Source organism: Halictus rubicundus, chromosome 11 (assembly GCF_050948215.1).
Source record: "Halictus rubicundus isolate RS-2024b chromosome 11, iyHalRubi1_principal, whole genome shotgun sequence".
In the NCBI taxonomy this organism is placed as follows: domain Eukaryota; kingdom Metazoa; phylum Arthropoda; class Insecta; order Hymenoptera; family Halictidae; genus Halictus; species Halictus rubicundus.
In genome coordinates, this window is record NC_135159.1 from 15,163,038 (window position 1) to 15,186,113 (window position 23,076).

Below are 23,076 nucleotides of genomic sequence, written 5' to 3' on the forward strand. Positions count from 1 at the left end.
CACTTTTTCACACCTCTGTTTACTCGCAAGTTTACTATACTCGAGCATGCCCCTCCGTGTATATACGGCAAGCATGTGGCATGTGTGTGTGTGTCTGTGTGTACCGAAAGATCGTGTTTGTGTGTATATGCTGTTACACAGTAGATTGCGACAAAGGTTCTGAGCACGTAACTTGTAGCGTATTCTGTGCATGCGCCGTTTACTCTCTCGAGCTTCGAAAACACGTTGATCTATCGGGTGTCGACAAATTTCATCGACTCCATTCGAGATATTGTTCGACGCCTGACGACGTAGCCCCGCCCCCCGACCCCCACTACCCGTTCCCACAGCCCCGTCCGATAAGGCTTCCCGTTGGTTCTGTTGCGTCACGAATTGGACACTGACAAAGAGGATTAAAATGGGATTAATTGATTAGAGCTGTACCGACCGTCGGCAACAGTCGAGAGTGCACGCGACTGATTCTCACGGCCATCTGTTGATTTTTGGATTTTTGATTTTCCGTTTCTCTGTTTCTTTTTTTAAGTTGACTAATACCGGACAGCAATCGATGCCAAACGTAAAAGAGCCCCAAACGAGTACTGACTTGTAACACGCACAACGCACGCACAAAACGCATAACACCCGACCGCAGGTAACTATCTAACGGAAATAATGCATACGTATCTTTTTTTTTTGTTTTTCTTTTTGTTTTTTTTTTTTTTAATTAAATCTCGTTTCATTTAACTTTGTATCTCTCTCTATATTGTATATCTATCTCATGTTGATCTCGCAGACCATTTTCTCGATCGTGTCGCCTCGATACTACGCGTTTCGGGTTATATTAGTATGTACCGGGTGTCCCGGGAGGAAAGCAACGAGCCAGCGAAGACGTAAGCACCGTCGGTTATCCGTTTCGTGTTACTCGTACTTCGATCGTCTTTACTTGTTGCATTCGTTGTACAGAAAACCAGATAATAATTGTGCTATATACTGTGTACAGACGACATCATCTTCCTCTATCACAAAATGGGTGTCGAGTGTGGTTGACCAGTTTCCTCTTAGGACACCCTGCACATTGATCATCATTCTCTTTTCAATTTTTGTTTCGACATCATATTATTTGTTTTTGTTTCTTCGCCTTTCTTGTCGTTTTTGTTTCTCTCACCCTCACGCTCTAGCCCCGCTCACCATTATTATTGTCTCACCGGCATCTTGCATGGAACACATTCGCGCACATTCTACTATTATCAGCATGACGTAGATGATAAGTCACCGATCGAGGATTGTTGTCCGTTCGGCGAATCTACTGGTCAAGAAAATACGCCCGTGTGCGCGACACGCCCCTATTTGTGCCACGCCCACGGGCGTGCTCAGAGTTCCAGGAGGGGCGACGAACGGTCGACAACGCCTCGATGCACTGCTTCTGATACGAGAGCCCCTCGTCAGAGGCCACATTCCTGCACAAACCTTCTGACGAGGTCTCGAGGATTCATCGACGCCATGCTCGCACGCGCGGGCGGCAACGGTGGACAACCATCAACGCTGGATCGCCCCTAGATCGACTCTCTCATCCTCCGATTGTAGAATAAAACTCATGCACCTTCCCCACATCCTCTATTCTCACAATTTGTCGAGCACCTACCGCAACAGCACCAGTGCTACACCACCAGTTACAAACACGGCAACCCAGCGTCAGACTTGTCCCACCGCTGCCGCCCGGTAAACCACGCCCATCCATAACTGGACCCTGCCGTAACCTGCCGAACCTGTCCGAAACAGGCACCTGCCCCTGTGCCAGCGGAACGCACTGTCGTGGGGTCAGCGAGCGTCATCGGGGGAGGGTCCCACCCTCACGAGCCATCCGCCGCCCATCAGCAGCGTCCGGAGAACGCACTCGACGCTCTGTTAGACGAGCTGCAGACCTTCTCGAGGCCGAGCTCGCAGCTGGGCCATGTGTCCGGCTCGTCGTCGATCCTGTCGGACATGGGCAGATCAGGTAGCAGAGAGGCGACTATCCCACCGAGCTCTGGAACACCTGGCCGAGCGCCGTGCATCTCTGACATAGGCAGAAAGGGCAGCGTGGACTCGTCCAGCGGAGTCTTGGCCGTTAGCGGAACGGTAGTAGGCGGGGCCGGAGCACAGAACTCCGGCGGTACGTTGAGGAGATTGCATTCCTACCCATCGAGCTCGGACACGGACACCTCGCCGCCCATCGCGAGACTGCAGGTATCCCTGCAGGACCAGCCAAGCCTGCCAGTGTTGCCGCAGGGGTTCGTGCCGGGTCAGAAGCCGCCTGTTCCCGAGAGGAACGCGGAACTGTTGCAGATGGCCACTGCGAGACGGGTGCCGCCCCCTCCGCCGCCCAGAACCAGCTCCAGGTCCCCATTGGCCAGCCCCACCAGTCCCCAACTGCCGCCCAGGAACCACGCTTGCAATCTGCAGACCGGCAACTCGACACTGCGCAGGCCGCCAGCCCGCGGCACGCTGCCGAAGGAGGGGGGCAAGCCTCCGATGGCTCTGCCCGCCGAGGCGACCAATAACGTGGCGGGTCTGGAGCCAGTCCTGCACAACTCCTCCTCCTCCCAGTCGTCTGCGGTGTTGTCCGCCAGCAACTCGAGCTCTTGCGAGAGCGTCAACTCGCAGGAGGGTATGCAGATCCGCAAGGGCAGACAGGAGCAGCTGGAGCAGCGCCACCAGGAGCTGCTGCGCAAGCAGAAAGCGTTGCAGGAGCAGTACGCGCGGCTGCAACAGTTGCACAGGAACACCGCCGGCTTGACAACAGTGCCACCAGCCCCGCCGGATCTCCTGAAGAAGACTGGCTCCGAGAGCAACCTGCTGGCCAAGATGGGCCTCGGCCTGAGCACCACCAGTTCAGGATCATTGACCAGCCTGACTGGTAAACCGTCAATTTCCCAGGAGTCTTCTGTGGACGGGCAACAACCGGCGCGACCGGAGGAGAACAACGGGGAGCAGGAACCGGTGAAGACAATCGGCAACTCGGTCTCTTCCATGACAGGAAACGGCACCAGCAACGCCACCGCGTGCAGCGAAATCAACGACCAATCGGCGAACGCAGCGGCGATCACCGGCAACGCCGTAACGGCCGTCGCGCTGAACACCAGCACCACGACCACCAGCAAAATCTACGAGACCGACATTCTGTGACCGAGAGGTCGGTCCTCCTTGATCAAGATCACCGCCGAGGCCGTGCTCGCGAGTTAACCCCTCCTAGCGGCGTCGAACGCAAGGGCCATAGGCGTCGCAACAGTAACCTCGACGTCTGCGTAGGTGTCCGCACATCGTTGTTCGCTCGGTTGCCGTCCGGAGGGGTCGACGTCGCTTGGGCGAAGCTCGAACGCGGTCAAGCACCATTCGACGTACGACCACACACACACAGGACGCTTTTCAGTATTAGGAGAATCGAAATTCGACGGGTCATTGCACTGTCGACGGTGGACGGTCTGCGAACCGTTCCGTCAGCGCGATCGAAACGAAACATGGGCGAGCACATATACCACACATCGGGTACATCGGAGCGATCCGATCGGCGGGAAGGTAGGGACAGAGAGAAAATGAGAGTGCTCACGCCCGGGATTTTAGTGTCCCCGGTATAGTGCTACCCCGTAGTTTAATTTTTAGCCTGGACCAGATACTGCATCATTAGCAGCGGATTCCAAATAATGCCAGAGTGGATGCTACTTCTATGTAGGCTCTGATCCAGCCTAAAAAATGATGCAGGTTCTAATACAGGCTAAAAAGATGATGCAGGTTCTGGTCCAGGCTAAAAAGTTGATGCAGGTTCTGTTCCAGGCTAAAACGATGATCCAGGTTCTGTTCCAGGCTAAAAAGATGATGCAGAAAAGTGGGGTCACGAAAACCCCGAGCGTGAGCACTCTCGTTTCCTCTCTGGTAGGGAGTAACTGCGTAGAGAGAATGTTTAGAGCGAGTCACGCGTAATTTATAATATCGAATATCATAATTAAACGGTAATAGTATTAATAATCGTAACAAAGAAGCAAAATAACAAAAGACGGGATGTGTCCGGAGACGCGTGTAATCGGAGCGTGTTGATTCCTCGGTCGAGATCGATCGCGAGAGTTCCAGATCAGAGATGATGATGATAATGATGATGATGATGATGATGATGATGATGGCAAAAGTATTTCCGGTGTCCATGAGACTCGAGCGGCTTCAGGCTCGAGGCTCTTGAAAACTCCTTTCGCAACGACTGTGCCAAAAAATGATGGAAGAAAACGGACGCGACACCTTGACCCACGCTACCCTCGCATTTCTTGATCGATCTATCGTCACACACGGTGTTCGCTATATCCTACGATACATATACGACGGGAGCGAGGAGAGAATTTATATTTAAACAAGTATTTAAGATAGGGTAGAACGACCGAACGCGCGTTCGGGATTATTGAGACACATCGAATCATGTAAAGTACGCAGGACCGGGTGAAAATCGTTAAGCAAAAGGAGAATGGTCAATTAATGTTGCTGTCGAGTAACATTAATTTCTGTTTCTTAATTGTAACGTTATAGAAACTGTTTCTCATTAACCGTCGGTTCGTTTGAGCCACCGATCGACTATTCTACTTGCGGCGTTTGCAAGAATTTCCTTAATCACTTCTTCAATGAACCGAGGAACATTTGTTCGATTGCTTTGACTTTCATTCTGTTCCGTGCGACCCTCGAGTCGATGACGATATCGATTTCCGGGTTTCTCCGTTAAGGCGATCGACACAGTTGAGAATGTGACGCGAAAGTGGAGGGAACACGTGCGAGTCGAAGGGGAAATGCGAGGGGGCGTGGTCAAGGAGGACTTGAAGACGGGAATTGCGAGGATCGATGAATTAATTCGACGGACAGAGGCAAAGATTGAAAGGAACATTGCTCAATATTTACCGATCGGAACGCGGCGAGCGTCGCGACTCGCTTCGTAGGATGCTGCGTGTGGGCGTGTCATTACCGTTTCCAAGGTCACCGGTGTTGATGGCCAGAGGCGAGTCGACGCGCGGCCCGCCGCTTTCAAGCTAACACAAGATTCATTCCTAATTACACTTAGCCGATTAATTGATTCGCTTGGATCGCATCAGTTCGTCGATAGTTCACCCTTCGATCCCGTTTCGTCAGTGACGTCACATCGCCCGGCGAGAATGTGGGCGGAGACTGTGGCCCCGCCCCGAGCGACGTGGAAAACTGTTTGAACAAACTCTCTCGTTTTATTTTATCATTAATTTTAATTGTCTAGGTAGATCATAGATTTTTTGTCGGTCGTTAATTTGTTAATATTTTATCGATAGTGATTGTTCTTTACAAAATTGTTAAGTTTGATTTTATATAGGGGAACGGCGTTCTTTTTTAGAAGAATTTTTCTCGTCGCTCAGGATGGCGTTGCAGCCATGACGAAAAAATAAAATAGAAAAGAGGGACACGAAGAAGAAAAGAAGAAATTGGAGAAGAAGGGTGTGTTCCCGACGCTCGACAGACATCCGAGATATACCTATATAATCGATACACGCATACTTTTGCTTCGAGAGGCCTAATAGCCTATAGATTCGAATCAGTGCTTGCCTCCACCCGTTCGTTTACCGGTTACGTTATTTCGAAGCGCGCGCCATTTCGCCAAAAAAACTCACGAGCCCCCCACTCCCTCTGCGCCTTCTTTGATCGCCGTATTTCCGGCACTTTAAACATAGTGGATTAGTCAGGTTTCGTCTTGCTACACTTGCGAGTGATCGTGCTCTCATTTATTTTCTACGTAAACAGCCAGGAAAACACATCTATATGGAAGTAATAATTAAATATTTAACGATAAGAGTAATAAATAACGCGTAAGAATATGGATAATAACGAGGATCATCGATCGCAGTTTCATTCTGTTCCAGCGAGTGTGTGTTTAAAAAAAAAAAAAGAAACAAGACAAGACGCGATAGACGATCCCTGCCCCGCCTCCTTTACCCCCACCCCATTCATGCTCCGACAAACAAAGGCACATTATTGTTCCGATCGTTGTCGCGATCGGACCTGTATATTGCTCCATTCAAGGATAGTAGGTACTTACACACGCAGTCACAGATACACGCGCAACACATACATACATACATACATACATACATACAGACACACGTGCACACACACACACACAGTCTTCAGCTCTCATTGCATTTGTACAAAGCTGCTTTCTACCGATGCATCCGCTTTCTATCGTTCTTTTTTTTTCTTCGTCGATCTTGTTCATTGTTTTCTATCTCTCGTTACCGATTAATCCATTCTCAGATTTTCGTTGGTGAACCTTTCATTTACACACTTCGAGGGTCTGCGTTTCTCCAGTTTGAGATAACCCCGCCTCCAGCCCTGCCTCCCTAGACATCGCCACGCCCCTGGCCCTTCCCACACCTCCCCACTACTACTCACTCGCCCGCCCAAACGAGTAACAAGTTTTCTCACGCGAGAAAAACCGACGCAGAGCGGGACGACCCGAGTATCAATTTAATTTGATCCGTAACATTAGCCGATATTATCGATATCTAATGTTTTCCAACGATCCTGTACGCCAAATCGAATTGACTTGTTACATTTGTAAATGTTTGTAAGTACTATCACGTAATAAAATAATCGATTAAATAATCACCGAACCAGCTCCTCCTCTGTTCAACGCTCCTCCGTTTCCTGACCTCAAAACATGATTAGCTTTATCTTAACGTTATTTATTTCTAAATATTCAACTTACATTTATATTATTCCTCATTGTGGTAGGGTTATTTCGGTTAAAAAAGCTTTATGGTGTAAAGATTGATAAAAAATTAAAAAACACGACGGAGTAGTTATTACAGATTTAACCATATTTATTTTCGAGCGTGTGTAGGTGTATCAGACTTTAATTTTGTGGTGGTGTATCCGGGCGATCTCCTTCGTCCCCGGTTTTCCCGTGCGCTTCCAATATACTAGTTTCTATTTCCTGTTTCTGCGCCTGCAACTTCTCGTAAACTAGCAGCGCGTGATCGATGTTGTTCCTATTCTGCGAATCTAATTTAGCGTAGTTCCTTATCATCGTTATGTCATCGTCGTATGGAGCGGACGAGGCCGAAAGAGAGCCCGGATGGAAGATGTGGAAGAGCTTTATCAGAGACGTAGCTTCGTCTATCCTCTCGCTGTGAATTACATCGATCAGCAAGCTGTCGATCTTCTTCTCCCAAGCTAGATGGAACACTAAGGGACCAAAGTGCCTAGTCGACCTCAAGGGTTCATAGTTTCTCTTCGAATTCACATCTTCATAAACTGTCTTCGTGATTCTATGGTATTCGGGATCGTTTGGCTCGAATTGTATGCAGGCACGATCCAGAATGAATTCGTACTCCCCTCTCTGCAGTAAATTCTGCAAGCAAACGAATCATTCAAGCACAATGTTATGCCTCAATATTTATATGCAGTGTGTCCCACTAATTGTCCCTACGACATGACCTTAGAAAGTGTCGAACAAATTAATCCCACCATAATAATATATATCCCCTTAAACAACATAGCAGAGATATTGCCAGAGTTAGTGGTACACCCTGCATAGTTGTATGCTTACTGCTAAATGTGGGTCGAAGAACATCTTTGGCGTGTCCAACTCCTTGCCAGGCTCAGGGAAATACACCTGGTTCATCCTACTTCTCTCATTTGTAAATGCGTGTCGTAATGTACCGTCAGGTTCCCTGACAACTATTAGCCTCCCCTTATTCCTAACTCCGAAACTGATATCGGTGAACACATGCTTTACTGTTGTCAAGCCCTCTAACTCGGGGTCCTTCGACAGAACTCTGGCAGTGTCATCCTCTGCCTTCACCACAGGCGGCATCTGCAATCGCATGTTCATCTTTCTTTCAGTTCTCCTGTGCATTTCTTTCAATTGTTCGGTGGTCATGAACTTTAAAACTGGATTTTTCAAGGGCGTTCCATCCTTGCGCGGTCTAAACACTTTATTAGTGTCCACACGTGTTAGTGTCCTTAATATGTCCTGAACGTGCCAGTTAAAAAAGTATTTCTCAGGTTCCTTCCTCTCTGTAAAAAGTAAGCACTCTTCTTTATATAGACGGTAGAAAAACATAACCTACAGACCGAATAAAAAATTCTAATAACACACAATAAGACAATTGTCTCAAATTACCGTTTTTTTTGGAAACTGATGAACAGGAGCGACATATCACCGCAGGCCTTTTGTAGAACGTTTCCAAAATTAAGTTCGTCCGTGTGAACATCATAACCAATGTTTACAAAAACTTAACCACAAATGCACCGAACGCAGATGGTGGAATTGTGACTCTAACGACTTACGACATCTATCTGATTCACAGAATTCTATATTATCGATTTGCAATTTATTTCGCCTGTGGCACTTCATTTATTTAAAATACTTTATTATAAACATCGAAAAGACAGCTATATACAAGAGTTAAGGTAACAATCCCATTATTACAGCAATCTGTTAGGTCAGTGCAAAAGTTCGTGCCCGATTCCTTGACTTATTTTAATACGAAATATAATTAAAAAGATTTGCAACTTAGGAATTCAGGAACTTACAAAACTCTGGGCGTTCACTCTACATTAAAATTATCTCTTGAAAATTCGTCTATTTTTATAGCAACTTGTGAACTTAAAGGATAGAAAAGAAGCTCTAAGATAACATAATTTCGTGAATTTGTTTCAGACCCTGCCTCAAGAGGAACCATAATACTATCTCATAAACGCTTCGCCCGGAATGGCGGAGTCCTTGTAGTCCTTCACAAAATTCCCGATGGCCTTGCTCAGGTTCCACTGGGCCTCCTCCATATAGGTCCTGCACCATTCATCGTTCAACATCGTAGTCTCGGCGAATTTGTTAAACAGTTCCACCTTCTCAGAGGCGCTAAAGCATGTTGGTATAAACTCATCGTACGAGATTTTGGACTCAATGCTGGTCACAGGAATATCCTGAATTGGCAATTCGATGAAATATTGATCATTCAGAATATTAAATTCATTGTCGTCGCCAGCTAACAGGATGAAGGTTCTGTTGAACGAGAGGACCTGCGAGGCATTGTTCATGGTCTTAAATAAACCACCGACCGAAATGGCGAGGCATATGCCGTCGTCGTAGAACAGATCGCAAATGAACGAACTTCTGTCGTGATAGCACTTGGGTAATCGCTTCAAGCCGCCTAAAATATTATCCTGGCCATAGTACAGGTGCTGTCTCTTTTTATTCATATCTGCAGCCTTAGTCAAATTCCTGCAGGCAGTGAACTGCGTCAGGTTCCTCTTGTGAGCCACAGCTGGGATGATACCAGAGCTCATCGAGTAGAACGCGTTCTTATGATAAAGACCTCTAAGAAACGTTCTATCACCCCGTTCATACAAATTGAAGAAATGATTAACAAATTTAGTGACCAGGTCTTTTCTAGCCTCATTTTTCAAGTAGCTAGTATAAATCTGCGGCAAGATGGATGTCTTCACATAGACACCGTCTAGTTGGATCAGATTGGGGCAATATTTCTTAGCAGATTCAATATATTGCTTAGGCTTCGAGTAGTTCTCGCATAGAGGATTCCCATCAAGCCATAGCTTGACTATAGGCATATTTTTCAAGGGAGACAGGACTTCCATGCTATATAAATTGTTGTGTCTCAGGTCCAGGTACCTTATGGAGGTCAAGCCAGAGGCTTCCATGGGAATTAGATTAAACAGTTCATTCTTTTGAAGGTTCAGCTCCTTCACGGTCGCGATCGCGGTCTTCGTCAATTTCATCACGTGGTTGAAGGTTCTTTGTTGGGTGAGGGGACAGTAGACTGCCTTAGACATTTCAGGGTCCTTGTGGAACTGCTCTAAGTCCAGGCTCTTTTTACTAGGATCATATTTCTTGGCCAGGGCTGCCAGGAGCAGAGGCTGCAGGTTGATTTTCAGCTCGTGGATAGACGCAAACCCCAAAGTGACTATCAGGATCAAAGGATCCCCTTCAGGGTTTTTGATTATCAAATTGGTGTTGCATAGTTTCTCCAAGGCATGTGCACAGTTCCTTGCCAAAAAGTATGTGTCCTCCCCTACAGCCTGGTACCTAACAGGTACCAACTCTGCTGGTTCTATGGCATTCAAAATGGCTTTTAGCACAGTCTCCTTGTCGTACTGTGTGCCCTTAAGGATTCTGACACTGTGCCACACGTCAGATCTGCCCATTAATGTCCTCTCCTGGAACATGGACCCACCCCTGCTGATCTTAATTGCTATGGACGAGTCCAGCTGCATGGGCACGATCGGCAAATTTGTCCGCTGCATCTTTTCTGATTTGGAGAATATTTCTATATTAAGGAATCACACGCACCTAAAAGAGTAAGCATATTTATTTCTGTTTGGTGTTAGGTTAGGTCACATTCATCACGAAAAAAACAATTTACGATTGTCGGAGATAATGTGATTAAATTACCTGTTCCCGACGTTGCAACTTTCCAAAAACGCATTCTTTAGTCTCACAATTGTTTTTAGAACATTGTTGTATGCATTCTTCGATCTACATCGTGACCATGTTGTTGATATTTGACAGCGCCATCCGTCAGCCATTATCTGCAACAAGATACAATTCGATGGTAAGGTGATTCCGGATTTTATTCATGTAAGACAAAATTGACAAAACCTATTCTTACACCCTTTACGTTGACAAACGAAAGACGTTGGAACTAGATCCACGAAAACGCGATCAAATGTGTTAAAGAATATTAATTTTTACCAGGCGTGAATGATTCTCGCCGTTTTCCTCATAAGACATCGTGTAAATTCCGGCACGAATCATCTGCTCACGTCAAAGGTCCGTACAGCGCCAAAACACGTAGCGGCAAAACGCCCAAACTGTTCGTGAAATTTATCGGCAGTCGGTAATGGTAGAACGCCGATGGCAAAGCAGTAGAAAATGATATTAGCTCCATCTGTCGATAACTTGTAGAACCATCCGTCGGTAAATTTGGCTAACAGTTTGAGCGTTTTGCCGCTACGTGTTTTGGCGCTGTACAGACCTTTGACGCGAGCAGATGATTCGTGCCGGAATTTTCACGGTGTCTTATGAGGAAAGCGGCAAGAATCAATCACGCCTGGTAAAAATTAATATTTTTTATATCTCGTCTGACAGTAATGAAGGTTTCCAAGAACGTTTAAGTTCGTAGCTTGTCCGTCAGATAGCGTGAAGGTCTAAAACCGGTTTTAAAAAAGGCGGGAAGAGAAAAAGATGCGAACGAGGACGTTGGAATTGGTCACTGTGCTTCCGAAAGTCCTCATTTTTCTAGCACCAGGTCCAGAAACGACGGATAGGCTTGTAAACAGGCTTAAAACGGGTTGTTGGCTGCGAATGGCCTGTTTGGCGAGGCAGGCCAATCACGCATGAAAGCAACAATGAGAGGAGCGTTCAAAATGGTGGGATAGAAGGCCGAGACCGGTGATTTCGTCCTGTTTCGCAGGGTCTATCGATGATGCGAGAGCCCCATCGGCGGCGAAGTGTGTGCGTCGGCACGTTGCGCCTTGGGCCATCCTCTTCCGCGTTTCACGTCGCCGGAAAAGGAAAAATCCTGGCGAACCGAACGATCTGCTAGTTATATAGCAGGATTTTTCTATCGATAGGAAAGAGAGAAGACACCCGGCCGCAGCTGCGCGGCCACGGTAATGGCCAACACCATATGCGGTGACCCCTAAGAGACCAAAGAGATACAAGCTGCCACGTTAAGTGCGCGATTTAGACGATGGCAACGCGGAAAAATGCTAATGGAGACGCGAGACCCTCTACGTATTATCAGCAGTGCCTCAGGTCCGGAGAAACAAATGCCTGGGGTATTAGGGATGACATGGGCCTGATAAGTTTGTGGCCTGCAAACGGATATGCAGGTTCCAATTTGCATTGACCAATATTTTAGAGGAAATTCTTATTAAAAAGCCATTAATATGAGAACGCATATATGTATAATGGAAATCCTTATTTATCACTGCCATCCGTTAATCTACGATTGTCCTACAAGGGGTAACCTAACGTGGGAGGACAGCATACGAAGCCGAAACCCATATTTTTTTACATGAACCTCCAGTACAGTAAAAATCATCGTCCAAAGGTGCCGGACATCAACGTACCGTACGCCCCGCGGCAGAAAAATTGGCGGGCAATTCGAAAACCGTTTCCCCCGGTAAAAACGTGTAGGATGTGTTTTCGAGGAGGAAGTGAGGCCTCCCCCTTTCTTTTCGTGGTCGCAGGAATCCGCGCTGGTGCAGCGTGCACACGGGCACGTCGGCCCGTATTATAGCAATTCAATAATAAATTGTAGAACGCTCGGTCGTCGCATTATGCGCCGGTAATCACAGTAATAAGCAGTTCTAAAAGTAACGTAAGTACGTTGTAGGTAGTAACGAGTGAGCGGTAATCTCGGGGAGATGGTTCGACGGGAATCCGAAGCCTCTGGAGAGTAAGAGAGAAGAGAGGGAGAGAGAGAGAGAGGGAGAGCCCATGGGCGTCAACCGCGACGCATGATCTAGAATCGGCATAATTTACAACTCTCAGGAAATTGAGCCGGTTCGCGCGAAAGTCTGGCTCGCGAAGCACGAGCCGCGATCATAGGTTCCTGCCGCTGCTTCCGGCAGTGGATCATGGATCAATGGATCATCGGAACGAGCCACAGAGGATTCTCGAGTCGACGAACGATGAGGACAGACGATTTGATTGGGGAAACACGGTGGAAGTTGGACAGAAAATTTTACCGGACTTTCCTGAACGACTTCCAAACCGGATCCCGGGGATAGATGTCTTTTTCTGTCGGCGGGGGAAAATTGCGGTTGGAAATTGAATGGACCAGCTGCAGGAAGTCCTCCGCTCCCCTTCGGATCGCTATCGCGCGATAAAGAGCCGCGTATGTACGCCTATGAGCGCGCCGGGTACACGGCGACCCGGCCGGGCCGTACGTACCCGTTAAGCCAACATCTAATTCGATAACTGGCGAAAATAATAACGTAGCGATCTGTTGCGTTCGCGGGCAACGCGCAATCATCCGTTTCGTACCGGGTGTCCAACAACCATCCACCAATCCGATCCTCAACTGCCTACGAAAATCCTTATTGCGTTATAGTCTCAACATTTTCCAAACATCCAAACAATCATTCTCCAGGCGTGTCCTATAGATTTTCCCGCGCTGATTACGAATATCTCAATTTTTTCCAGCACTCTCGATTGTTGAGATTTTTCATTTTCAGGGCAAAAGACGAATTTTAAACTTTGGAAATTTTTTACGATGCCAGAGTGAGAGATGGCGGAATAATTGTTACGTGGGCTGATTCTTCAGACTTTCCCGAATACAACAGTATATTTTTTTAATACCATTATGGTCGTTTAAACATGCATAAAAATTGTTCAAAAACAGAGTCACCATCAACCTACCAATAGTTTTAGACACTCTTCCGTTCATTAAGCGCACAAATAACGAATTTGTCGATGATCTACAAACAATAAAAATACACTCCACTGCCGAGAACAATCTCCACTATATTTTAAACATTCACTACACATTATAAAAAATTAGCAAACCCCTAATACATGAAAAATTAATTAATTATATTTTAAAACTGAATGGCCTGATAAAAAGGTGAAACTACCTTGCCCTGCTTGTGCTCCGGGTCAGATCCGACCCAGACCCGTCAGGCTAAGTTCTCGAGTGTCTCTCTCCTCGCGAAGACCCGCAGCCTTTTGCAATCCTGACGATCGGTTCGCATAATTGAGTGTCCCGCGCGCACGGGCCAATAAATGAATGAGATCTGGAATGCTGGGACGGGAAAGGGGACGGGCCTCGGTTCCAGGGAATCAGATAATTTTTGGGACGCGTCTCGGCGATCGAGAGAGAGCCGAACAGATTTGAGAAAGAGAGAGAGAGAAAGAGAGGGAGAGAGAGAGAGAGAGACGGAACTCGACTGGCTGCACGGTAGCAATTTATAACGAGTCGCCGGAGCTACCTCGGTAGCAGATGACATTTATTAAAAGTTTCGGTCCCGGCTCGGGACGAGCATCGATCTTCTTCCAGCGCGGCTGCTCGTGCTGCTCTCCTCGAGGGCCTCGTTGTTGCCCGTCCACGAGAAATACCGAACAGTTTAATAAGCAAGCGGTAGCCGCGATACCGCGATACCTAGCCCGCCATCCATCACCCTCTTCACGGACTGGCGAAGTGTCCGAGTCTTCTGCTGCCCCCACGAATATTTCGAACCGATCTTCTTACTCCGCCGACGCGTCCTTGAACCGGACGATGTGGATCCTCCGGACGGTGTCCTTGGAAAAGCGTCCCCACGATTATAATAAATGGTAGGGACCAGGGTAGTTTTTCAGACCACGTATTGGCAAGCAACAGCGTCGGGCTCTCTTTAAACAATTTTTGTACTGTTCTCAAGGATCATCATTTTATTAAATAATAGACTATTTCCCCCGTTTCCCCTGTTAGACTATCTTCTCTATTTTTCTTTCCTTTCTATTGCTCATAATTTCCGCAACAAAACCTAGTCCAAGTTCAGTGATGGATCAGTCCTATAGATAGATCGCTAGATCAGTCCAGCGTGATCCCCGGTCGATTGCGAAGCGTGCCGAAGCGTCCCGGCGTAGTTTCACGCGAAAAAGCGAGTTTTCGTGGAGCTGGTAGAGTTTCTAGCTCGTCGTCGACGACGACGACGACGGCGACGACGATCGCGATAAAACCATCGGACAATAATAAACAATGCGTGAAACGACAAGTACAGTCGGGGCATTCCGCGAGATGGTATCGGGGCTTCGGGCAGAACCCCGCCGGCCGGGAGCGCAATCAATCATTCGAACCGGATAAAATATAAAATACGCCGAGCCGAGCCGCGGCGCGGCGTGGCGACCGCGCGAGCTCATAGCCCTTCTGTCCCTGTGTGCGTCGCCGTGTGCATGTGTCGCCGTTTTATTTATTTGCACGGTCATGCAAGTTCCGCGGAATTAACGTATTTTTTGCACGCGACCGCCCGGCCTGTATGACGGGTCGATCCGCGACGCGAAACGCGAAGCGCTCTTGTGCGAACCGTTGCGAAGCACTGCGAAGCGTTGAGAAGCGTTGTGAAGCATTCCGGAGCTGCTATTGTCGATGAGGCTCTCGTAGCTTCAGTTTCCATTAGCTTGCGTTTTCTGACGAGGACAATATTTGAAGGAAATGATTCCAAATTAATGACAGAGGACACTTTTCTGAACCACACTGTCGCACTTAAGAGAGGGTGTCGAGGAAAGAGAGTTCATCCAGATTCTACTGGAATTGTTTTTGTAAATTCGCCATCAAACTCTGCTTCAAACTGCTCTAAACTGCTCCAAACTGCTTTAAACTGCTTCAAACTGCTTCAAACCACTTCGAGCTGCTTCCCGGGGGACCATGAATGACAAAGAATGATTTAATCAGCAGTATTGGGGCCACCAAACTTCTTCAAACTGCTTCGAACTGCTTCAAACTGCTTCAAAATGCTTCAAACCACTTCGAACTGCTTCCCGAGGGACTATGAGTGACAAAGAATGATTTGATCAGCAGTATTGACGCCATCAAACTGCTTCAAACTGCTACGAACTGCTTCAAACTGCTTCGAACTGCTTCAAACCGCTTCGAACTGGTTTCCCAGGGACCACGAGTGACAAAGAATGATTCGATCGGCAGTATTGACACACCGGGGCGTTGTATCGTCGAGGGAACAAGGGACAGGTGATGGAAGGAGAGAGAGGCAGAGTGAAGTTCTCGTTTTTGGCACGAACCGGAGTAAAGAGGCAACGATCCTGTATACGCGAGGAGGATAGTAATTACAGAAGCGGGACTGAAAACGCGGGGTTCCATCAGACCCTGCGAGGCACGATCCTCGATAAGTATAGTTGTTTCAGGATCGCGTCGATGCCTCCTCTACTCCCGCTATCTCATTTTATTGGTACAGGTAACGCGAAAAATTTATTGGCTACGGCGCGAGAGCTCGTTCAAGTATACCCACAGAAGATAGAGAAACCACGACACTCTCTCCGAGATTCTCCGCTTCTCTCTCTCTCTCTCTCTCTCTCTCTCTCTCTCCCTTTTTCTCTCTCCACGTCGTCCTCGTTCGATCTCTTTCCCTGAGAGAAGCAGCAGAGAATGCTGCAATTTTAGCAGAGGCCATTAGACTCGACCCTAGGAAGTTCTTTCGATCGTCGTGATTTTTCAGTGCATGGTATGCTGGGTAGATCTTCTTGGACTGAGAGAAGTTAACTTTTTGTTAAAAAATAAATTAACGGTTTTAAGGTTGTTTTGTTCTAGGGAAGACTCAGCGAAGCTATAATTTTGGATCTGGTCGGTGCAAGGGTTGCTTTTGACACATGTCGTGCAGAATGTAGAAGGTATTAGGTCCTGAAAAAAATTCAATGTATAGTGCATGATATGAGTAAAAATCGTGGTAAGTTTCGTTTTAGTAGCTCCAGTAGTTTTCCTGTAAAAAAAATGGCAAAAATCACTTACTTTATAGCCAAGCTAAAATGCAAGGATTGATTCCGACGTGCATTATGAAAAACCTGTACCATATTTTCTCACGAAAAAAATTTAACATATACTACGTAACACTGTCAACAATCGTGGTAAGTTTCATTGCGGCGGCTCTCGTAGTTTCCGCACAAAAATTCTACAAATGTCAACTACTGTTTGAGAGCTGGAAGGATCATTGTGTCTCGAATGAATAAATATTTAGGATGGTGGAATTTCTGGAAAATCGAGAAGATTCAATGTGCAATCGGCGCTCAGCTCAGCTACTTTTTCGTTGCATCGTCGAGCTGCATCTATAATAGTTGGCGTCTCGGTTGCGTCGTGTTATTCCTCTTCTGCGGTGAATGGACCCGATCACCGGCACACGGCTACCCCCTCATTATCTTCCGATACAGTTTTGCCTCATTTTTTCTCCATACCGTCCCCCTGCGTACCTTCCCCCCCTTCCCGTTACTTCCTACGACGCCAACACACAGTAGAAAATATTTGAGCAAACGAAAACACTTAAATTACCAAATTTATCATTTTTTCCCGATGCCCAATAATTTCCATAGTCAATTGTGGCCTCAATTTCAACTCACAGTTAAACAACCCCAACTGAAAATAATTTTGCAAAAAGTCTGACGGTTCAAAATGTGTCCTAGAAAATTTATACTGTTCCCACACCCTTCTAGCCTTCGTGATAATCTTTTAAACCCAACTCTATCATTTTTTAACAACTCAAAAACGTTCTAAAATTGCCTTTTTCGGGAAAGCGAGGGAGTCAACGTTGTCAAATTCATCTAGTTCGATCGCAGCGGGTTTGTTTAGCCGCGAGGGAGGCAAACACAGCGGCCGGTGCTGGCGGCGGACGATTAGGCCAGCGAGCGGCCGCTAATTAACCGGCTAAAGGGGGCAATTAACGCGAATTTCCGCGGTAATCGTCAAGATTTCGGAACGGCTGCGGCGAGATACACCGAACGGAAACGGGACCGAGAACGATCTACGCGGGATTTGCTCGACGAAGCCGCCGACCCTCTCACCCCCCACCCCCTCTCACCCTGTAGCGTAACTTTACGATACGCTGCGGCCGGGTATCTCGCGAAATTATTTTCCTGCTGCTCATATCTCCGGGGTTGTGCGCCGCGATGCAGATCGTCCCGGTTGATCGTCACGCTCGATTTCCCGGGCCGTTCCGCGCCCGGCCGCGGTGTATAATGTAGCCAATTAATGCCCGCGGGACAATCGCCCCGAGTTCCTTGCGAACTGTCCCGCAAATTGCCGCGATAAACGACCCCCGGCACAAAAGCGGCCCCCGTTCGAGACGCTTCGGCGACATCTCGCCGAAAAATACACTTTTCTCCACATACCCGGTGTCCCACTCAACCGAAACGTCCTCCGTACACCCGCTATTTCATCGAGAAGCTGAGATCAAGTCGTATCCAATGACCTTCGATTGGCCTTCAGAAGAAGTTACCTTCCGTGGAGCCTAGAAATTTTTTTTCGCAGATTTGACTGCAGTGGTTTCCACGATTGGACTCTCCGCTTTCCAACGAGTCCAAAAAAATTGCCGTACGATTTTTTCTCATCGAGTTATAGCTTCTCAAATGAAAACTCGGCTCCTAGCACCAGGGCTACACGAGGATCAGTCAATTTTCGATGATCGTTGTTATTTAAACGAGTGTAACTTTGCGAATAAACATCGGAGGATGATGAGCCTCCGCTCATTTGAAAGGGCGAAATCTGCGCTTTCGAGTACCGTAGATCACTTTTTCCGAAAAAATTTATTGCATCCAGAGCTGACGGAAAAGTGAGAGGGGTTGTTTTTGGACAATTTTTCGGATTCAACTGTTTCTGTGGAGATCAAAAAATTTATCTCGTCAACGAAACCTCCCTAGATATGTAGATTGACGTCTTCGCTTTCCAACGAGTCCAAGAAAATTGCCGTACGATTTTTCCTCGCCCTGTTATCGCACTTTGAACGCGAAGCTGCACGTCGTGGCAAATTACGAGCGAAGTGTAGTCTTCGCGATCGAACCTGTTAGCTTCGACTCATAGGCGATTATTGCACTGTAGGCAATGTTTGAATTGCGTCCTTTTCTCGTCGAACATGGGCCACAGTGTCGACTCCCACCCCCAAAAACTTGGTGTCGGTCCAGGTGATTCGTAAAACGTGGCGGCTCTATTAATTCGTGGGGGAACGTGCCGCGGCGTCGGTGCCAAAGCGTCCGCCGGATGATAACCCGCTCTGGGCTCGGCTCTGCGGACATTATCGGCGAATAATGCACCGTAGTCGAAGTATTGATGTCCTGGCGAAGGTTGCAGCCACTTCCTAGCCCGTTGTGCTACCCTGGCCCGAGGTCCGCCAGGAATCAATGAGAAATCCACCAGTCGCCGTTCGCCGCCGGCTTTTTAACTCTCCGGGAATCGATGGACGACCCGTTCGAACACCCTGTCGCGTCGATACGCTCCCGAGATTTCTCGAAATCGAACCGGACAGGACGTTTTATTTCTGCTCCGTGACCGTCCAGTCACGTCCGAAGGATTCTCTTCAAATCCCACTTGTCCTGGGCTTGGGTCTCCTTCATTTATTAGAAGGTGTATCGACTAGTACGCGCCGAGGATGTTCCCGAGGGGAACCCCGCGATTAGGTTCCCGCGGTGGCTGACAGATGGCGCCAGCCGGCGTTGCTCGCGGATTCAAATCGATGGGGAATTTTCCGGGTTAATGATGTTGATAATCCATCGTTATCTCGATGAATCCTTGCAATCGGGTCGAAAAAGGTACCGAAAATTGAAAGGGTGCTAACCTAGAAAGGGATGAAGCGATTATTTTTAGGATCGAACGGGTTTCAACGATGTATATTTGTGATTTTGTACAGGGCGTCATTCTCCTATGTCTTTTGCAAAGATTGTAGCTTCGTGTGCCATCAAAACACGACGAAATTACCAAAGTTTGGTCACGTTTTCACTGCATTTTGACTACGAGCGATTCTGCAATATAATTTTCCGTGATTTGCGTGAGGGTCTTCAACTTGAGAAGCAATTAGAGGACACAGCTTGGACCAAGACAGGCTCGTCCTCCTCTACCTTCAGTCATCAACATCCACAGTCTCGAGTTTCTAGGCGCACACCCTAGGTCTACCACTCGAAGATCAACCGTGGTCATCGTAGACACCATCGAAGCGTCCTCGAAGACCACCAAACAGGTTTTTAGCCCGCCGAACAGAACAGAATTTCCCCGGCAACGGGGTGACGTTTAAGCGGAAAAATCGTGCTCGAGGTAGCAAAAGGACTCGCTGCCGGGTGGACGGAGCGTGTAGCCGTCGCGTCGTCCGGACAGGTAACTGGTCCACGAGAAGCGAGCGGGGGCTGTTGTTCTTTTCTGTTATTTTTCGGTCGTTCCGCGCGGGCAACTTTTTCGACGGAACGTGGACGCGTCGTTATCCGTTCGCCGGTATATAACTCGAGGCGGACTCTAGTTGCGGCGCAGATTTATTAGCGATAGAGCAGCTCGATAGGCAGTCGTGCATCACCACGCCCAGCGCGCGGAGGCACACGCAGCGCACCGAGAGAGTGAGAGTGAGTGAGAGAGAGAGAGAGAGGGAGAGAGAGAATGGTCCGATGCAACGATGTGCAACACCCCGGCGAGAAACGCAACGTAACCGACGGACCGGGGCCCGGTTTAATGCTATGCCTCGCTCGATCGAGCAGCTCCGATGCGCAACGGCCTTTTCGATTTCTCGCCCTTGGGCCCCGGGACGGGGAGCGAGGTGCTCCCGCAATTTCCAAGCCTCAATCTCTCTCTCTCTCCACCTCCCCTCTACCTCTCCGGTTCCTCCCCTCCCCCTCTCTCGCTCTTCTTAATTATTCGATCCAGTCGAAAAATCGTTTCAGACAGATTTCGCGATCTTTTCGCCGGGAAAGGGAAGGACTCGGACGAGAGAGAGAGAGAGAGAGAAGGGCCGAAGAGCAACGAAACGATAATTACAAGGAAATCGAGTGCGAACGAGCGAGTTATCGGCCCGCGGGATCGGGCCCGCGCGCCACCGAGAGACCCGAGAGACCCGAGAGACAAAGAGATAAAGGAGAGGAGCAGAGAGAGGGAGAGAGAGAGGGAGAGTCGGGCAGAATCTGTGTCAGAGGTTGCTTATGCCTCGGATTTATGGGTTTGATTACCGGCCCGCGCGCATACGTGCCGCGATTTTCTATGGGTGGATCGTGATCCTCCACGCCTACCGGTACTCTCTCCCCCACCCCCGGCCCTCGGCCCTTGGCGCGAGAACAGCCCCGGATCGCCGCCACGTATAAAGTTATCGGGCCCGAGAGGGCCCCGTAAGTGTCCATTGTCTACTCCGGGGCATTATGCTTACCGCGAGCGACCGGGGCCTCTCGGTTCTCGGCCGAGTTTATCGGACGGCCCGGTGTAATTCCACTTTTATCACCACCTTTCCGCTCTTCACCTGAAACGGTTATAGCGGATTTCGATCCTAGATCCGTTGATCTTCCACTTTAGACTCGCCCGGTTGCGTAACGATCACTGTATCCCGATTTTCGTTGGAATTATTCGAGGTGGGCGGAACGGGGGCGGAGTCTGGGAACCTTGGGCAGTTGACCCTGGGAGTATTGTAGGGGGCTCCCAGTGTCATCGAGTTAAGACGAATGCTGCTGGAGAAACACCAGATCCCATTTCGTCACGTAAGAGTATTTGTTTTGCTCTGTTGGTGTCTAGGGTGGTCTAAGTAGGCGTGGCTTGGTCGCTTCCATTATGGGCGGAGCCGCGACTATCGCTCTAATCAAACTTGGATACTCGATATCTCCTAAAATCTAGCTTTGAGGTCCATTCGTTGGATTAATCTTGTCCTCTCTTTGTGTAGAGCGCTCCGAGGGGCGTGGCTTCGCAGCTCCGGATCTCCTCGGAGCCGGAGCAGTGGCCCCAGGGGCAGCATCTCTCAGGCAATGCTCCGAGTCGATCTCCTTGACCCTAGCATGAGAATCCCGGACGTAACAACTGGATCCCCCCAACAGATTCTCCTTTACCAACAAAGTCGTTCATCAACGCTCGGCCGAGGACGCAGCGTATTAACTCTCCGAGCTGACGAAGGCGAAGAGGAGCGGAGAGGGGAGGAAGAGAGAGAGAGAGAGAGAGAGAGAGAGAGAGAGAGAAAGAGAGAGAGAGAGAGAGAGAGAGAGAGAGAGGGAGAAGAGTCTCGAGGTGGCATGAAATCGTCGAAAAACGGCGTCACGCCGGTGCATCAATCTTGCACCGGAGGGCGAAGCGTGGCCGGTAGACGTCGGCGGACGACGTCGCCGTCGCCGTCGGAGTAGACGGCCGGCGTCGCTCGGCGAGAAGATGAGAAACGTCGCGGGAGGTCCCACACTCCGGGATTGATGGACATCCTCACCTACACGTCCGATTATTCGGTGCCACGGTGCTGGAGGGTGAAGGGTTAGGGGATGGGGCACCGCGCCGCGCGTCGTAACCGCTTTTACGCGTGTAGATATCCGCTCACAAGCACACACGCTCGCGGGTCCCACCGCTCGGTAATCACTGGTCGTTAGCGCCTCATTCACGCTCGATCTTCCCGGACGTCACGGAGCTGCCTTACTTCGCCTGCCGAGATCTCCCGTTGCCATAACTTTCGGACACGTGTTCCCGCAGACTTTAAACAAACTTCGCGACCGAAAGTCGACGATGTTCCGCCGGCCGTAACTTTCCGAAAAGAAGTCCGACTTCGGTCTAACCGGGCTCATTTTAAAGGGCAAACCTTCCGCTTCGAACACGCCCAACTCATTTTTTCATGGAACTTTCTCACTCGAAACTGTCCGCGATAACGCGAGAAGCATCGTTCTCAGGCAATTTTGTAGTTCAATTGTCTCTGTGGATGTCAATAAATTTTTTTCGCTATACAAACTGATACACAGTTATAGATTACAGTCTTTGCTCTCCAATGAGTCCAAAAACGTTGTTCTACGATTTTTTTTACCGAGGGGAAATATGCGTTACCAGCAGTAGAACAATAATTGTAGGGTCACTAGATCCTGGGTGGTTGTCGATATTCAATGTTCCGTAACTTTGTGAAAAAACATCGCAGGGCGATGTACCTAGGCTCATTGTAAAGGGTAAAGTCTGCGCTTTCGAAGCATCTATCTGTCTTTTTTGAAAAAAATTTTTCCTCCAAGAGTCCAAGAGGAATACAAAAATGGTGACTTTTCCAAAGTTTCTCTAGTTCAAGCGTCTGTAGAAAACTTGAAAAATTTTTTTCGAGCCTGGGACTAAACTGTGTTTAAAGAATGTAGTTTTGGCTTTCCAACGAGCCCAAAAAGATCGCTTTACGATTTTTCCTTGCCATTTTGTGGCACTTTGAACGAAAAGATGCACCTGGTCGAGGCAAATTCCGCATTACCACCGAAACGTAGTTTTCGCGATCGGACCTGTTAACTTTGATTCGGAAGCGAGTCGGTCGCGGGACTTTCGATCTTGATACCGAATATCGATGATTCCCCGAGAATTGGTGAACGGGGAACACGGATCGAGCGCGGGGGCTCTATCTCGTGTCGCTCTATCTGACTTCGTATCGGAATTAATTACTCGC

At 48.4% G+C, this 23,076-nt stretch overlaps 3 protein-coding genes across 15 annotated transcripts in view; 1 reads left to right on the forward strand and 2 right to left on the reverse strand.

The window, feature by feature from the left end:
* Window positions 1–6,618, forward strand: part of LOC143358689 (uncharacterized) — a 107,218-nt gene extending 100,600 nt beyond the window's left edge. For 10 of the 12 annotated variants that reach the window (XM_076796014.1, XM_076796016.1, XM_076796015.1 and 7 more), the window contains one exon: window positions 1,759–6,618. In XM_076796014.1, the coding sequence (XP_076652129.1) occupies window positions 1,759–3,144 (1,386 nt within the window). In that variant the 3' untranslated portion in view covers window positions 3,145–6,618. Of the gene's footprint in view, window positions 1–523; window positions 632–1,758 lie in introns of all 12 variants that reach the window. The other 2 variants (XM_076796026.1, XM_076796025.1) reach the window with 2 other exon arrangements.
* A 194-nt stretch (window positions 6,619–6,812) lies between these two features.
* Mrps22 (mitochondrial ribosomal protein S22) lies at window positions 6,813–8,276 on the reverse strand. The gene is made up of 3 exons (XM_076796035.1): window positions 8,138–8,276; window positions 7,562–8,031; window positions 6,813–7,363 (listed from the first exon to the last, which is right to left on the reverse strand). The coding sequence occupies exons 1-3, from the start codon at window positions 8,229–8,231 to the stop codon at window positions 6,866–6,868; spliced, it is 1,062 nt and encodes a 353-aa protein (XP_076652150.1). The 5' UTR covers window positions 8,232–8,276; the 3' UTR covers window positions 6,813–6,865.
* Window positions 8,277–8,440: 164 nt separating this feature from the next.
* LOC143358694 (nuclear RNA export factor 1) lies at window positions 8,441–10,559 on the reverse strand. 2 transcript variants are annotated; one of them, XM_076796032.1, is made up of 2 exons: window positions 10,427–10,559; window positions 8,441–10,324 (listed from the first exon to the last, which is right to left on the reverse strand). In XM_076796032.1, exon 2 carries the CDS (start codon window positions 10,276–10,278, stop codon window positions 8,704–8,706), a length of 1,575 nt encoding a protein of 524 aa, XP_076652147.1. In that variant the 5' UTR covers window positions 10,279–10,324; window positions 10,427–10,559; the 3' UTR covers window positions 8,441–8,703. The 2 variants fall into 2 exon arrangements, with proteins under 2 accessions (XP_076652147.1, XP_076652148.1); XM_076796033.1 differs by having other exon boundaries at window positions 8,704–10,324; window positions 10,398–10,559.
* Window positions 10,560–23,076: the final 12,517 nt, after the last annotated feature.